At 35.0% G+C, this 18,193-nt stretch overlaps 1 protein-coding gene across 5 annotated transcripts in view; it reads left to right on the forward strand.

The window, feature by feature from the left end:
• The window catches only part of ADAMTS6 (ADAM metallopeptidase with thrombospondin type 1 motif 6), a 153,114-nt gene that overhangs the window by 14,905 nt on the left and 120,016 nt on the right, over positions 1-18,193 (forward strand). For 3 of the 5 annotated variants that reach the window (XM_065047464.1, XM_065047466.1, XM_065047462.1), the window contains 4 exons: positions 856-1,024; positions 6,215-6,432; positions 6,948-7,031; positions 7,531-7,676. In XM_065047464.1, the coding sequence (XP_064903536.1) occupies positions 856-1,024; positions 6,215-6,432; positions 6,948-7,031; positions 7,531-7,676 (617 nt within the window). The remainder of the gene's footprint in view (positions 1-855; positions 1,025-6,214; positions 6,433-6,947; positions 7,032-7,530; positions 7,677-18,193) is intronic. The other 2 variants (XM_065047465.1, XM_065047463.1) reach the window with 1 other exon arrangement.

The raw sequence follows: 18,193 nt of genomic DNA on the forward strand, positions 1-18,193 counted from the left end.
AGTATATTTTATTTTATATTCTGTTTCTATTATACGTATATATATATATATATATATATATATATATATATATATTTTTTTTTTTTTTACTAGCAATGTACTAGTATTTTGTTATTTTTTTGAACTGTGTTTATCTCAATCCAGGTTTCTCCCTTCCCTTTTGATTCTCTCCCCTAGTTGGGGAGGAAGGAGCGAGCGAGCGGCTGTTGTCATTGTATTGCTTGCTCAGGTCAAACCACGACACCTTTTAAAGAATAGATGCTTTGTAGATACTGTATCCTAAGTTAACATTAATAATTTGATTTTAATTACTAGCTCATTTTTGGAATTAAGCATCTGAATGTAAAATGCTGAACATTTTCCCTGAATATATGTTTTGAAATGAATCCTTCGTGCCCTTTTCTTTGATGCAGTATATGGCTTTAAGCATCCACCAGTATGGTGTCACATATTGGTCTCACTATTGGAGCAAGACCATTTTGGCTTGGTGTTGCTTTTACTGGATATGAATCATATAGTTTTGGAACATCTCTGTGAAGAGATTATTTGTTGTATACTGAGAATATCTCTTCCTTTCTTACCACATCACCAAAAATGATGGGAAAGAACTCCATAAATGGGGTTTTTATTTTTTTATGATGTTTTTATTTTTTTTCTCATTGTGTTGCCTGTAGGCACTTACTCCTGTTCCCACTAAAGTCTGTGCAGGTGAGCTGCCTCATGTATTGTTTTCTATGTTGACTTACAGTTGTGGATTTCTTCACAGAGATCATAGTCAGAAGTTGTTTAAAATTAAGCTTTTTAATAGGAGTTCTATCTTTTGTGAGTTTTCATTTTCTTATTTTCTTCTTTAAGCATGGAGTCATTGCTACAGAAGATGAAGAGTATTTTATTGAGCCTTTAAGGAATATAACTGAAGATTCTAGTAACTTTAATTATGAGAATGGTCATCCTCATGTTATATACAAAAAATCTACCATGCACCAGCAACACCTCTATGATCACAGTCACTGTGGAATCTCAGGTAAGTGAGTACAAGTGTCATTCCTTTTGAAAAATTACAACTATTTTAAAATCCTGCTTGGTTCACATGTCAGACAGTGGAAAATGTAGCAAGGGGAATCCTCCTTCTGGGTGATGCAATGTGCCTTGTTGAAAAGTAGCTTTATTTTATTTTCAGATTCTGAGTATAGTGTCTTTCAAAAACTGAGACACTGGGAGTAAGTCTTGTTTTATATCTGTGTTGTGTACAGTGGTAGTAGTGAGCATAGGCTTCCTCAAAATGTGCTATGAAATGTACTTTGTTCCCCACTTGAAAGCATGACAGCTCAGTGTTTAATACAGGTTTCATCTCATTTGAGGAAACTTGACATGCAATAAATGTGTTAGTATTATGATTAGTAATGTATTTGGAACTAGAGCCAACATCTTTCTTGTTTCCAGAAGTTTATAGTGTTTTGATACTGGCTTTTGGGTCAGTGGATTAATTTAATAATAGTCACATATGTGATGAGAAGGATTATCTAGTTTTGATTGAAAGATATTTTCCTTGTGTATTCCACAACAACACTTTTCAAGTACTCCTTGATGTGATTTTCACTTGCTTAAACAGAAAACTAACTTTTTTAAGACATCATGGAGTAAACTTGACAAGTTGTTTTAGAGCACTAAAATAATGGATTTTTTCCATAATAGGAAAATGTTCTAACCTTATACTTGTTTTTTTTTTTTTTAAATATCTCAGAAATAGCTTGTTCTTAAAAGTTCGGTCCTGGACAGTTGTATTCTGTGAGATTCAGTGCACAGGCCTGGCTGACAAATACTAATATTAAAATAAAATAATATCACTGCTCATTGATGTAATTTATTTCAGCTTCTTTTGGAGGTTGTAACTTTACTGGCACCTGCTGACTGAATTTACAGTACAGATTGTCTGGAAAGGTCCATGCTTGGGAGACAGTTGTTCCTGAATGTTTCAGTTAACTGTGTTTAGGGAGTGTCAGTCTTTATGTATGTAAATTCTGTTTTAGTTTGGAAGTATTATTCCATCTACAGGCTCCTAATATTGCAAAACAAGTGTCCTAACCATTACTGCCTGCTAAATGATTGCAAAATCAGACTACTAATGTATGTTCATTTTGTAGGGAAGGCTGTCACTTAAGTCTCTTGAAATAAGTGGAAGGATTGTCAAATGTAGGATGATGCAATTTTTACTATTATTATATCCCTAGAAAAAGAAAGGATATTGGCCTCTGTCAGATGTTATCTCCCAGATCAATGCTTAGGAAGTAGTTCTCCAAGTGAGGATGAAGCAGTGGCAACTAGTTTGGTCAGGTTGCATTCAGTCATTCTGATGGTATCTGTTGTGTGGATCATAGGTTGATCAGTGCTATGCATCTTGCATGTATTTTTTGTGAAATCTGCCATAATCTTTAGCATTTATTCCTTTGCATGTTTGATGCTACATGTGTTCTTGGAAGCTCCAGTGCATGTGCTGAGCTTTAGATCTGTCATATGCCCAGGGGGGTTGTGGAGTCTCCTACTCTGGAGACATTCAAAACCCACCTGGACACATTCCTGCGTGACCTCATCTAGGTGTTCCTGTTCCGGCGGGGGGATTTGGACTAGATGATCTTTTGAGGTCTCTTCCAATCCCTAATATTCTGTGATATCCTGAAGTCTTAAATTATTGAAATACTAAAGCATTGCTTTTTAAAAGCTTATGACTAATATCATGCTCATTCATCTCAGTTTCTGCTTTTTTTGTTGTTCTGTATACTACTTCCACTCAATTAAGATATCTGAAAGAAATTTGCTGTCCCACAAAACTCAAGGTCTCACTTTTCCAGATGATGTAGTATTTCAATGTTCTCACCATGGGTACCAAAAACCTTTCAAACTCATTTTCTGAGTGGTGTTGGAGATTTATCCCGAAGTGGTATGGAATCTCTGGAATATCAAAAAAGTAAAATAAAATATTACTTTTCAATTTCACAGGTTTCAGACCCTAGGACTAAAGCCAGGTTTACAGTAATAACTTATTTTGCTGGTAGAATAAATCTTCAGGGTTTTAGAAGTTTTGAGTAGTCTAATTTTGTGTTTTGAAATGTGGTTGTAACAAACCTGTAGGTGCTTTTTGGCAGTATATAACTTATTTTGTCTGGAGACTGATTTTAGCTTTACCTTCAGAACAATTTTGCCAGTATAATATGCTGGGAGGAATCTGCTTTTGTAGCAGTGCCACTATTCACAGTCTGGCAAGATTCCCCTGCTGTAATCTAGACCTAGATTTATTGTGTGCCTTTTCTCTTTTAGGGAAGTGGTAAAGATCTTGAAGGCTGATTGAGACAAGGAGAATATTATTTCTGACTTTTCTGAGAAAAATTGCAATAATTGATAGGAAATGGGGTTGTGAATTTGGTGGAAGGATGATCAGAATTGGTTGGGATGAGCAAGTGATGGACTAGCTCACAGTAGATAAAATTATGGTGCCTAATAAAATAGAAGAATTTGAGGGACAGGGTGATTCAGGTAAGAAGATGGGATAAACTTTCATAACCTAAACTAGATTTCAAGCAGTTAGACGTAAGAATGTTTAGAAAATAAAAGATGTTGAATTACTGTTTCATGTGTGTGTCATCACCAAGTTAACTATGTTTTATTAAATATCGTTGAAATCATTAAGATTTTGGTAAGAAGTTGGCCACCACCAAATTGTAATCTCTTCAATGGGATTTGAGGCCACTGGGTTATCTTGCAGAATGCTGTATTTGGATAGGATTGAGAAAAAAACAAAAATTGACACATGAAAGACACAGAGTGGCAGATTATTTAGGGGTGGCTCTACTGCATGCTGCCTTATGTATTGGTTTTACTCATGCTAGACTTTACAGTTGGTGTATTCTAAAATGAAAAAAATGCTTGTATATATGTTAAATGATGATGTTAAACCAGTAAGAAAAAAAGCAGCACATAATGGTTCACTTAAAGATATTTTCCTAGTCACATCTTACTGAAGTAGCATTCTGTTGTGTTTTGAGATCTTTTTCTGTATATGTTCTCTCCTCTCTCTGCTCCTTCATGCCCACCTAACATCTTTAGAGGACCGAGTTAGGAAAACTTGGGTACCGTAGTTGTGAACTCTATGTCCACACATTTTTTTATTTCTTTTTCAATGTTAAAGCTAATCTCTGCTTTTGTAATCATTATTTTCAAGTTTTCAGTTTTGGTGTGTGATTTCCACCACCCCCCCCCCCATTCCCCTCTTTCTGCTTTTCCTTTTTAACTTCCTGATAGCTATGTTCAATGTTAATGAAATTCAGGTTTTTTTCTTTTTTAATCTAGGAATGTGCTGAAAGAATGTCATAACTTGACACAGAACTATTTCTTTTAGATATATTGCAAACGTTAATTGACATGTTTTAGCTTTATAAAGAAAATCCAATCACCATTTTCTTGTGTTTTTAAAGTAAACCAGCATAAGCATTAATAGATCCTGGAGTGTGAGCCTAAGTACTCAGGATTGTTTTCAGCTTTACCATTACTTTGAGACCAGCATGAAGTCTAAGCTTCTCATCTGATAAGAAACTGGGAAATATTTGTTTATTTGTTTTTGTGAAGTCTTCGGAGACCTTTGTTTGAATGATGCTATCACGATGGGCCAAAAAATATTTTGTTTGTTTATCTGAAAGTTTTCTGCATGAGATCATTTGTTTTCATATGTTTAGAATAGATTTGCATCTTTGAGTGAAAAATTACGAATGAATGTGGAAGCTGTATTGCACTTCTAAAGTACTTCTAGCAAATATAAGCGCATCAGAAACCCTCAGATGTCACCATTTGTTATTTTAAAATTAAGAGCAGATTTAAAAAAATTAGTAGAGAAGCTGTCAGAGAAAATTCCAGACATTCCTAAATCACTCCTTAAGTGAGATGAAAATCTTTGAACCATTAAAGCAACTTTGAATTGCTTACAATAGACGTGAAAAACAGGAAAAAGCTTAATGTTCATATAGAATCCTCAACAGGCTTTAATACTTGATATAGTTTTTTAGAATTAATTATATCAATTTCAGAATTAGGACAATTGTATTACCAGCACTTTTTCAACTACCAGCTTTATTTTAATTTTTTGAGTTTTCTGAAATATGCACCTTTTAAAGCCAACACAATGGCCTCAGAAATTATCAAGCACTGCAACAGTGGAAATGCTGAAGCTTTGTATTCTTGGTTTTGACCTGAACATATGTTCTTAGTGGTGTAATTATTGCTTTAAAAATAACATTCTACTTAGGTGAAACTGGACTAATAATATACTTAGATAAACTTAAGGTTGAGACCTGTGTGGGCCTTTCTGGAAAAGGGGTATTTAATGCACACAAAAATGCCAGTTTTACAGGGAAGGGTGGGTTCAATTTTGTCCTGAGGACAGGAATTCAAAATCAAAGTCTGTAGTGTTTGTTTTGGTGACAATTACAGCTGTTTGAGTTTTTAATAATCAATCTCTTGCATGCAAAAAATATTTTTTCTGTAGTAAAACAAATACAAAAAATCAACATATTTAAACTAAAATTAGTGTTAAAAATATCTATAGCAATTATCCAATGTCAGACCATTTTAAATTTCCCATTATAGTTAATTCATGAGATAGGTAAAACATAGTCTGATACCTTTCTGAAGAAAAAGTTAGTTTGTTTGGCCTGAAAATTATTAGGCAGATAAGCATAATTACCTAATCATTACAGAGTTTCAAATGAGGGAAAAAGCTTTTTTTGATGCATTTATCAGCATATTTAACTCTTTAGTATATTTTGATACCTTTTAGCTTGAATTTTGAATTTTTTATTTCCACTATGTTTTTTCCAAATGTTCTGTCTGTCTTGTTGTTAGCCGTAAAATTCTGAAGTGTGCTTGTGGCTAATTTTAACTAATGTTAACTAACATAGATGTGAAGAATCAGATCTATTAAGAGAATATTGATGATTTATGTTCCCAAGTCAATTTAGGGAGAGTTGAGAATATAAGAGCTCAAAGCTGTTTTTCCATTATGTAAGGTATTTTAAATAAATGTTTAAAAAACATAATAAATTTAACTTTGCCTCAAGAAAGACTTCTTTTTAGAAGCCTGAAGATAGTAATCTCAACATAAACCAGCTGCATTTGAATGAGTTTTACTAGTGAACCCTCTGAACTGTGTATTTGTTTTGGCTCCTAGAAGACCTCGCAAGAAGTGGTAAACCTTGGTGGATGAGTGATGCATCTGCTTTTCCAACTTCACTGCCAGTCAATGACACTCTAAGTGGTCATAGTCGACAGAAGAGATCAGTAAGCCTTGAACGGTTTGTGGAAACACTGGTAGTAGCAGACAAAATGATGGTGGGATACCATGGTCGCAAAGACATTGAACACTACATTTTGAGTGTAATGAATATTGTAAGTTTCATCCCTCTCTGTGTTCATATCAATAAGCATGTACTGAAATGATAAAGCAACTGTATTTATTTATTGGCATGAATAATGCTTTAAAATATGTATCAGCTTGCAGGAATGGATAATTGAAATATCACAAATGTTGGCATTGTGGGGGAAAATGCAGTACTCTTTCTGTCAAGAAGTATGCTGTGATCACTTTTAAATTGTTTGTCTTTAATTTTAAATTCATATGATTACATTTAAATTATACAGTTCTATTCTGTTTAAATCAACAAGTGCTCCTTGTGTTGGATGAATTATGAAACAAGGAATAAATGGTTTTGATCAAAAAGTGTGACCCAAGAAGTTTGTTTCATTGAATGGTCATTTTTTAGTCCATTAATAACTCTTATTCAAGTGATAATGATAATTAACATTACAAAATTACTTTGAGTAAGAGGTTAATTTTTAAGCGTTTAGAAACAAGTAGTGTTTCTTGTCTGACTTTGTGCCTTTTCTTATTTTCTGGAGGTCAGGTTGCCAAACTTTATCGTGATTCCAGTCTAGGAAACGTTGTGAATATTATAGTGACACGTTTAATTGTCCTCACTGAAGATCAGGTAAGAGCTGTTGCACCAAGCTTCATATCCCTGAAATATAACTCACGTTATTGTGTAATATAGATTTCATTTAATTATTGCTTGAAATGACTGCATCTGAGTACAAAATCTATTCTGTAATCTTTCACTACTTTGATCAAGATGAAACAGTTCAAAGGAATATTCCTTATGTATAATTTCAAACATATCTGTTCTTACTCCAGGTGATTATTAATACATCTTTGGGAATGTCAGTTTTATTTTTAGATCTATATTCTGATTTTTTTTATTTTTTTTTTTAATTGACACAAGCATTATTAAAGTTGAAACAGAAAGAATGCCTGTTCAGTAATACACAACTGAACTTGGGTCAGATTTTACAAAGATAAAATTTGGCAAGAAGAGTTTATTCCTAGAAATCACTGCTTCTAATTATAGTCCCATTTTAGTTTTCAAAAGGCTTAACAACTGACCTTAGTAATTTGTTTGGAACATTTCTGGTATGCATGTTGTATTGCAGCCAAACTTGGAGATAAACCACCATGCAGACAAGTCCCTCGATAGCTTCTGTAAGTGGCAGAAATCCATTCTCTCCCACCAAAGTGATGGAAACACCATTCCAGAAAATGGGATTGCCCACCATGATAATGCCGTTCTTATTACTAGGTATGATCATTATAAGTATTGTGTTTATTTTATTTTATTTTATTTCTGTAGCTTTCTTGTTCTTGCCTTACATATATATGTAGAGAGAGGCTCGTTGTAAAGTAATATAATTGGTAGGTAATCTTAAGAGGAGGAAAATTAATATATGGCTTGTCTTAAATATATCAAACTATTAAACTGAAGATTAAGAATTTGGAAAAGTAAGATCTGCAAATTATTTGCTTCTGCTGTTATTTTCACTTCATAATGGGCAATGCAAAATATTTCAGTAGAACAGATGGATCCTATTGAACATTTTATACTTTTATAATTGAAAAGAATTAATAAGATTATGGAGTGTGGAACAGTGTGGAAAACGTTTTATTAACTGTATATAATCTTTTTCCTAAGAATTTCAAGCCAGAACCTCAATTAATGTATTAGTATTTCTGCTGAAAAACAGCTTCTTACACATTCAGGCAATGTGAGAATCTACTTTATAGCTGTTTTGATATATTGCGCTTAATTAAGATGAGAACTGACAGTTTTAACAGGTAGTTTCAAAGCCTGCATATGTACCCATTTGTTTGCTTCAATTCCACAAAGCTTGCACTTTAATTTTGAAATTCTGATAAATGTATTCCTGTTTGTCCTTTGTAGTTATGGGTAGGCAACTGTACTTCATTAGGAGATTGCTTTTCCCATTGCTTATTTTTTCATCTCTGTTTTGTTTAAATAGCAGCAGGTGCAGAAGCACTAGTTTGGATTAGGATCTTTTATTATAGTTTCTGGTTTCCAGGACAAATTGTGTACTGCTTTGTATGTGACCTATGTGGAATCATTGTTTTCACTGCAGAAAATCTTTACCTATTGATTAAAATAATGGGTATTTTCAGGAATTTGTGTAGAAGGTGTAAAAGTGTCTGGGTTTTTTTTTTTGTATGGGTGGGTTTTGTTGGTTTTGTTTTATATAAGGAGCATTTTTGGGAGGCAGGAAAGAAAAGCTAATGAATCGCGTGTATTTTTGTATTAATATTTCAAATATAATTGTAACATGGGGTCTTTAATACTACATAGTAATAATTAGGATAATTAAATGCCAGAATCACTTAGAGCTCAGTTATAGTCTGAGAAGTTTGAAAATTAAAATCTCTAATAAACAAAAAGGAATGAAATTCAAAATAAAATACAGTCCAAGATCTTGATTTTTCACAAAGGCCTTCATTTATGCTCCATTTTTTCATGAGTACTTCCTTCACTAGGGCTGCTCATGTGTGAAATTAAATATATCTTTACAGCTGTGCTACACGTCAGGCTTTTACTAACATAATCTAGGCAGTGAATGTAATCCATAGGTGGTATGGCTGTGTCAGTTGAAGCTCCCCAACATGTATGTATTAGCTACCTTGGCAACACTGTATTTTTACTGTCATGACTGAATAACTTGATGTTTTGTTAGTGTTACTCTGGCACTTCAATGCACAGTTGTTTATTTTCTTTCACTGTTGTGCTTTATTACTGTATATTTTCTGCTGTCTTCTCTGTTCAGGTAGCATGGTCCCAGCATAATTATGAACAGTTCTGTGTTCCAGACGAAGGCTTAAGTCACTGCTAACTTGAAGGTCTTTAACTGCAGAAGGAGCAAATTTTCAGAGAACATGAACAATACCCAGTGAAAATTAAGTTTTTTCAGTAAGAAGTAGTAAATATTAAGGACTTATTTTATTCCTCATTATGGGGGCTTAGTAATTGTATAAGTATGCATGGAGGCATGCCAGGCTAATCTAAGAAGTCTCATGGAGACGTTACCATGTCTGCTAAGCCACTGGTCTTTGGGCAAGAGATTACCTTTGTTCAGTGTGCCTGGTGTATGAGCTTCTCTGTTGTGGTCCTGCAGGCACTCTGCAGCCTGCTGAGCACTTACTTTTACTATGTGGGTGGGGGGGTTGCAGAAAACTTCGTAGCTCATAATAAGAAATAAGGCAAGTAAGAGACTGGTCCAAGCAAGCGCCTCATTTCCAGTCAGGAGAGCAAAGTGGTGGTTATGGAAATATGGTATTACTTGCATGAATATGATTTAAATAAAAACGTAATGTGAATTCTCAACCGAGTCTGATGAGTATTTGGTCTGGTTTAGCTTCTTTAAGGCTGACAGACTCCATAATTTACCTTAAAAACACAAAACTTCAGAGATCACAATGTACCCTGATATTGCTACTTATTTGTGAAGAGCACTTAACTCAGCTTCCCTTCCGTTTCAATCATTTGTTTCCCTTTCTTGATCTTATAGATCATACAGTAGGAGTTATGGAATTCCTCAGCAATACCTTGATTAACTTGCAAGCATATAAGTTATGAACAAAACTATTCCTTTTTCTGTGCACCTACACAGAATGATGAGGGCCAGAGGGTTGCATTCTAGGTTATGCTTTGTGGCAGAGGTGGAAGATGACAAAATTTAAAACATGCCATTAATTTTTATTTTTTTTTCACCCTAAGAGTTCTCTAGTACTACATTTCTATATAGCTTAAGATGTTAGTTTGATTTGTGTTTTTCTAGATGACATATGTGACTAACTCTCTAAACTTTGCAGCAATGGGGTCTTTTCCTGCTGGGAAGGAAGATCCAGAGCTATTAGTTTGCCTCCTGTTGTGTCAGTAGATCAAGTTAAAGGTGTAGCAAACAGCCCATAGAGAAGAAGGCTTCAGGGGGAAGCAGAGCTGCCCATGTGTGTATCTCTAAGGGGGCAGAACTTAGTCTTTGAGATACAAATGTTTTGAACAGATGCATGAAATGTCATCCTCTGTCCATAGCACCACATACCAGGAGTTTGGTTTATGTTTTTTAAAAAGAAAACTGAATCCACTATGCTTGACAAAAGCATTAAGATCTCCTTGATGCTTTTATTGGAGCATAAGTGATTCCGTGCAAAAAACTTCATGAAGTTTTAGTTCTGAGACTGTAAACCTTGATCCTTTTCCCCCTCCCGTCTTGCCCTACAGTACTTGTGGAGATGCACTTATGTAGGTACAGCTTCAGAAATTAAGGACTTACAACATCTTAAAATACAAAAATCTTTTACTTGGAGTGCACTTGAATTAGTTTTAGGAGTGGTTTACTGCTTTAGCAAGTTTATTCCACAACCCCACTTTACTGATGTACTCTGAAGAATCTTTGTTTGCTTGAATAAAGAGTTGAGGCCAGAAGATGTTTTTACTGATTAAGCCAAATACATCTTGATTTGTAGATTAGACTGGTGTCAGTAAAAATGTTCAGTACTACAGATGGTAAAATTTTTCTTTCTCTGGATTTTAAACGGACTTGTACATGTTAATTTTTGTGAGACAGTGAATGAGCTCAGTCTTAATACAGACTCATCTATTTTTGCTAAGTACCACTGTACTTGTAATTCAGAAAATGTATTGCTAAGCTGTGTGATATGGCTGCTGTTAGCATTAACCCTGGTATTAGTACGCAACATATCTCTAGCAACAGTGCTGAAGCCCATGTGGGAGGCATTAGCAATACAACAGAATTGGTGGATTTTTCAAATCTTTCAAGGAGAGAAGTTTAAGAGAGAGAGAGAAGTTTTTTGTACATGTTTATTGTACATGTACAAAATTCACTTCACAGTGCTTCAGTTTGTTGTTCATCATTCATGTTCTCTCATGTGCAAGGTATACTCTCCTTTGTGAGATATGCATCCCTTGTGCAGGCCAGTGCTGGCAGTTCGTCTAAGGGGGCAGAAGGTGTATGTATATGGTAGCAATCCTAAACCCTTGTAAATCTTGTGGTTCCTAATCTAAAGAGCTGAAATGCTTCTGGCATTGCTGTAGATACTTGAGAGGGGCAAAAGGTTTCTTGTTTCATTTTTGCATACCTGTGTAGAGCTGACCACAATCATGCCTTTAATTTTTTATAACGTTAAGGGGTTGTAGGCAGCCTGGGATGATTTAGTATTTGCATTGTCCTGATAGCAGTCCTAAAAGAAAATGTATTTTATGAACACATTTGCCCTTTTGCATGTCACTTGCTTGTAGTTTGGGAATATACTTGTATTGTGTAATAGTAACATTTTCCCATCAGGTTTTGTACTAGTTGAAGCCCTTGGTGGTAAGCTAGGGCCAGCCAGGACTGCACATTCCTTTTCTCCTGCAGCTCTAATATTGTTAGGCTTCTTTCTGAGATACTTTTCCACTTATTTTCTGGGCTTCTTAACTTGTTGCAAGGATTTCTATACAACACACTCTCACGTTGCTCCGTCAGGACAGTTTTCTAGCCTTGTCCAATAAATTTGGACATCTCAAGCACTTCTGTTCCCATGAAATCCTGCCTCTGATCCTCATCCTTTGGTTTGTCCCTCTGTTAATAAGAATGGCTCTGATTACAAGAAGTAATTCTGATGTCAGTTGTATCTGTTTGCATTTTACTTCCTTGACCTGTAGTCCATTAAGAGATTTTTCACCCTTGTGTTTTTATATAGCCTTTCAACTTGTTCTACTGAGTTCCTTGCAGTGACTTTAAGCCCCTGACAGGAGGCTGTTTTTCCTTAGTTGTTTTTTTGTGCCAAAATTGTAAGACTGTACATTGATTTAGTGTCCTGGAGACCACATGTATAAGAATACTCCTCTGAGATGTAGGGTTGAAAAACTGAGATGTATATGTTGCCCTGAATGTCTGTAGGTGCTTAAAGTACAAGGAGCCTACTTTCCAAATAGTAACACTAAATTCCCCGTGCCTCTTTGTTTTCAGGGAATTAAAGGTGTGTAAGTGAAAAATCTATCTACATATTCAAAATGATGTGTTTTGAAAAAATCCCAGCAAACTTGAAATGTACTAGGACTGTGCTGCAGCAGATTAAGGAAAGTAAGGTATTACAAGTTGTTTGCACTGTGCTTTGCATTAGAGGGATATTTGTACCTGGGTATCTGTGTATGACATGCTCCTTTACTCCATTTTTGAGATCTGCTGCTGACCACTGACAGAACCAGTATGTTGCTAGATACCATGCCAGTACCACAGTTCTTACACTCTTCTGTCAAAACACATTTTGTGGGTCTTCAGTATCCTAAGGCAATTCTTTGAAATTACTACTATAAGACTGACAAAAGAAGAGTTGTGGCTGAGGGACGCGGTATAACAACCGTGAGCCATTACAGCAATACAGCATCTCTGTGTGTAGATGATTTGCTTTAGATACATACAGGTCTAGAGCCGTGTTCCAAGGTTGCAAGCCCTGCATGTTCAGTGGAGGGAAAACATATACAAAGATTGCCGTGGATAATTCTCCCTCACTGATTTTCTGTGTCCTTTTGTGAGCTGAGAGGCTGTAGGCTGTGAAATGACGGTAGAAAATCCACTCAGATAACACAGACAATAGAGAAAAATATGAAATAGTTGGAAAGTAATAAAATCAGTTGGCATATTACATAACTCCTCTTTATATGACAGTTATACACTTACTTGTTGAATGTTTTTTGGTTTTTTTTTGCTCCCTTACCCCGCCCCCTCCTGAATAAGGCCTGAAATGTTGTTCAGGTTTCCACTCATGGCTGTGAATTTTTTTTTTTGTTTTTTGGGGGAGGAGGTTAGTGTAAATTGTATCTTTAAAATTTATTCCTAGATTTTGTAGCTGAAAGGAATCAAATAGACTCTGTGGGATTTGAGGGAACTCACATGGAACCATAAAATAGCTAGAATGTGAATCTGAAAAACTGGTTATTGCATGGTAAATGTCAAGCAGCAGGTGATTTGCAGCTAATTAACAAGCACACTGTGTGAGTGGAATGCTTTCTAATAAATAAAAAGGCTGTTATTTTTAATTTCTGATGCCATTAGTTGATTCTTAGTTTACAGTTGTTTAGTTAGAAGATGTATATTCTGATTTAGTTTGTAAAATTTGAATCTGTGGGGGTGGAAGGGTGGAAAAGGTATAAGGTATACCCAGAGTTTGCCTAATCCATTCCAGATGGACAAAGTGTATTCAAAATGTGTTTTATTTAATACCAAATCCAGAAGACTGACCAGTGTCATGGAGTAAAGCTCAGACTTTCATGCTCTGACTGGAGACTTCGAGTCTGAAAGCTGGTTTTGGTTGGGTGGTTGTTGTTGTTGTGGTGGTGTGATTTTTTTTTTTTGTTTTGTTTTTTTTTTTTTTTTTTTTTTTTTTAGATTGATTGAAATACTTGATACTTAGTAAAAAGACAAATAACATTCTCCTATCTCAATTGAAGACAGAAATTTTGAGTGTAATGCCACAAACATCTCTTAGGATATGCTCACTGCGTGGAACTGGTCACACACCTAATGATTTCCTGAACTGGAAAACTTGAGAATATTTACCAGCACACAATGTGGGCAGTGCAGCTCCTTACTGCCCCCAGCTAAAGTCTTTCCCTAGATGAGGCAATGAACCCTTTAGTAATCAAAAATGCATTGGGATAAATCTATAAAGTATCAAACTACATTTTCTATTGATAGTTATGGTATATTAATGCCTGCTGTAGTTTACAAATAAAACTTTTCATTTTAGACGTGATAGTTACTACAAAAGAAAAAAAATGAATGAAAAATACTTTAGTATGCTCTATTTCACCCCTCCCCCTCATTTTTTTTTATTTTTCTCTAGGCATTTACCTTCTGAGTTACACAAAGGGTCATAAAACTATTCAAATTATAGTTTTTCCAGGAAATGTTTGGTGGCAATAGTTTGGGATATCTGTTAGAACACTCAGTTACTGCTTGGCCAGATATCTGAGGAAGGGCTTTCTAGCAGTTTGAAATGTCATATTTTGCCTTTTTTTTTTTTTTTTCCTTCTTCTTATAAAGAACATAGACTTGTTCAAAAACCTCTCACTTTAATTTTTCTTAGTAGCCTGAACAGAATCCTAGCATTCTTTTTTTTTTTTTTTTTTTTTCCTCTTTCCCCCCTCTCTTGCTTAAGTACTGTATCAGGGCTGTTATTATTTTCACAGCTTACAATGTTTGGCAGAATAATATATATCCAAGTGAGTAGCTGTGTTCCTCATTCTTAACAATCTAGAAAAACATATTAGGCCAGTTTCTACCCTGGATTTTCACCAGTTTTGGATTTCGTCTGTGATCTGTTGCATAAATTCTGTCTCTCCACCACACATGACTATATACTACATTTTCATGTTTTCTTCACATTTTAAACATTGGTGCTGAGTATTTATCTCAACTTTATAGTTACATTTTCTGATATTGCTTCTATGTAAGAATACCTTAAAAACATGTGCTTGTAATTAAGACACAGATGGTAAATTAATTGTTTTAGTGGTAGCATCATATCAATTTAATTGTAGTATTCAGTATTCTTCAGTTTCTGCTAGTTTGTACCAATCTGTCTTAACAAAGGGCATGATTATTTATGCTTTGAGGTCAATGGCAGCATGCCCATTATTTCAGTAGGATCTGGATAAGATTTCAATTTGAGCTCATGGCTTGTTCATTTTAATTATGGAAACAGTCATGTAAAACCTAAAGTGAGCATTGTTTGTTCCATGCTACTTAAACTTTTTGAACTATTTTGCAGCTTTAAAATGTGGATTAATTAAGTTAGGCGCATGAGTGTCTTAGCTGTTTTCAACTTAGGGATGGTATTTTCTCTGAAGTAGTACCCATATATGTATGAAATTAATTACTTTTATAATCATGCGTGATGCACACAAGTAGATTGCTTCCTAACTAATTTAGGTATATTCAGTGGGTTAAAAGTAGTTTCCAAAGTGAGTAGCACTACTTACAGGTGTGATGTGTTTTTGGTGTTGGTTTTGTTTGTTTGTTTGGTTGGTTTTTGTTTTGTTTTTTATTGCTTTATTAATGAATTTACAGCAAAGAAGTGACACTTGCAACAAAATGTCTGAAAATTTTCCAGTGAAAGGGCAGTTGTGAAAAGGCAGGAGCAGATGATACTACAGAATTGTCCCAAGTAGAGAAATAAGTTGTAGTCCATGTCTGCAGTTGTAGCTGTTGAGTTTCACTTTCATAATGCATGATGAAATGCAGCTTAAAAGGTTATCAAAATTCAGAAAAAACTGGATGATGGAGGCAAAGTAAAAATCCAAAGTTTAATTTCCATACCTGAATATTTTGTAATTGCCATGTCGGTCTGATTGTGTGTGCTCAGGTAATTGGTACTAAAGTTGATCCTGAAATCAGATCTGCTGAACAACAAATACATTTTTTCTTTAAACTCAAATGAAATCAAACTCTCTTGTTTTCAACTCGAATCAAAACATTTTTATGAGTAATAAATTTGATGAAGAAAATAAGAAATCACATTTGTTTATATTTAATATGTTCATAATTAAGTTAGCACCTGTGCTGCATTCTCAAGTACATTTTAACTGACACTTTTACTTTTCTAAAGATATGTGTTTACCAGTCTTTATTATATGAAGTGAACACTGGAAAATATGGTTGCTGAAAATCAAACACTGAGAAAAAACCCTGAAAATTAACTGAATGTGTGGTCAAACATTTGTTTTGCAGCAGCATGTGAAGAAACGATGGTCTGGCTAACTGTAAAGAATTAAATATGAAACTGTAAACACGTTTAGTGACTAGTAAGTATAGTGTAGATTTACTCTTTCACACACTGTATTCCAATTCTTCCAACGATTGTTTGTTTTCTGTTCTCTTCTGTTGCCATATTGACCTGTTATCAGCAGGTGAAACTGTAGCATGTGAGAATGCCACATGTGGGAAAATACTCTGCAACTGTAACAATTTCTGCTTTGTATGCTTTATCTGTTACTTATTTCTAGACTTGTAACTCTTCCTACTTTACTAGCTGTATTTGTACTGGCTAGGCTAATACAGGACAGTAATTAGAACATTGTGAGTAAAAAACAGTGTGAGTAAAAAAAAAAAAAAAAATGTCTTTTAATACTGCATAATCAAGTATCTTTCTTAGATCACCAGTTATTAATTGTCCACACATGTACTTAAGCAAAATTCTTGACATTTCTAAATATACATACCCCTGTTATTTCAAAACCGTATTGAAGTAGTCTGTGAGCACAATGGAGACAGCCAAAAGCTATTGCATGTGCATGACCAGGGACCATGGACACATGTGCTAATGGCACCTCAAGCTAATAAATTTAATCAGTTTTGTTTTTTTTTTTTCAAATTATATGCAGTTGTCTTATTTTGAGTAATGACTGATCACTTCTTCAACAGACAATACTCTCATTCAAGCAATTCTTTATGTTTTAGTATTAGTTTGTCAATAGTGACAGGTATTCTAATGTTTGATACTTTGGCACAGTATTGCATGTAGATCCTTTGTACAGGATATTTCATATGCTTTTCTTCTCTTGCATTTTCTAATTTATATAGCAAGAGAGAAGTGCCTTTCAGTTGTAAGCACTGCTGAACTAGACTTGAAGAATGGTCAAGATCAGTTGCAACTATTTAACTAAAATAATAAAGGACTTCTCTATATAAAAATACTTCTATGTTAAAGAAGCTTCTTTTTGCTTATGTTTTGCATATTATGTATAAACAGTACGTTTTATGTAAGTGCAGCAACTTGTAAAATTAGTAGGGATGTGCATCCTTTACTTTTATGTGTATTATCATGTATAGTTAGAATGGTAAATTCCAGACAGAAAATATTAGATTTACTGAAGGGAGCCATTGGGTGATGTTAACCCATGATGTCAACTGCCATGTATGTTGTTGCTGTTAGTTTGACTTGCAAAATTGTACCAGCAGTCGCTAAGTTTTGAGCACACATTACAATAGTGCATTTTCTCGATATTGCGTTATGTCAGAATTGTTCTGTTTAATTAGTGGAAGCAAGCTGAAATTTATGGTGCAAACATTATTTTGGATGTGTTTTAAGTACCTGATTTGCACCTTGCGAATAACCCCTCAAGTATGCTGTACTTACTTTTGTATACAAAGCGAGCAATGTCCTGCAAAGACCAGTCTTACCCAGGTATAAAACACAGAAGCTTTTCATCACCTTTGCATCTGCTTCTTGTCATCTGTTTTTCATCATGCATGGTGAAAGCATTCTTAATTTGGTCTGAAAGTCCTTCTGTACCTGCTCCTCTGCTGCTCCTCTGCTGCTCCTCTGCTGCTCCTCTGCTGCTCCTCTGCTGCTCCTCTGCTGCTCCTCTGCTGCTCCTCTGCTGCTCCTCTGCTGCTCCTCTGCTGCTCCTCTGCTGCTCCTCTGCTGCTCCTCTGCTGCTCCTCTGCTGCTCCTCTGCTGCTCCTCTGCTGCTCCTCTGCTGCTCCTCTGCTTGGACTAAGTGATCACTGTATGTTCCTTCCAACTGAAATATTCTGCAATTGATTTATATGTATTAATATATTAATATACCAAGAGTTTTAAGGTGGAAGTATGTTGTATTGAACTCGCTTTCTCTCAGAGAGAGGGGAGGTATTTATTTTCAGTATGTATTTGCCTGCCTGAAGGTTAAGACTTCCTTTAGTACTCTGTATACCACAGTATGAAACTTTTTTTTGGTAGCAGCACAATGCAGTGAAATATACTGCATTC

This window comes from Columba livia, chromosome Z (genome assembly GCF_036013475.1).
Source record: "Columba livia isolate bColLiv1 breed racing homer chromosome Z, bColLiv1.pat.W.v2, whole genome shotgun sequence".
Classification (NCBI taxonomy): Eukaryota; Metazoa; Chordata; class Aves; order Columbiformes; family Columbidae; genus Columba; species Columba livia.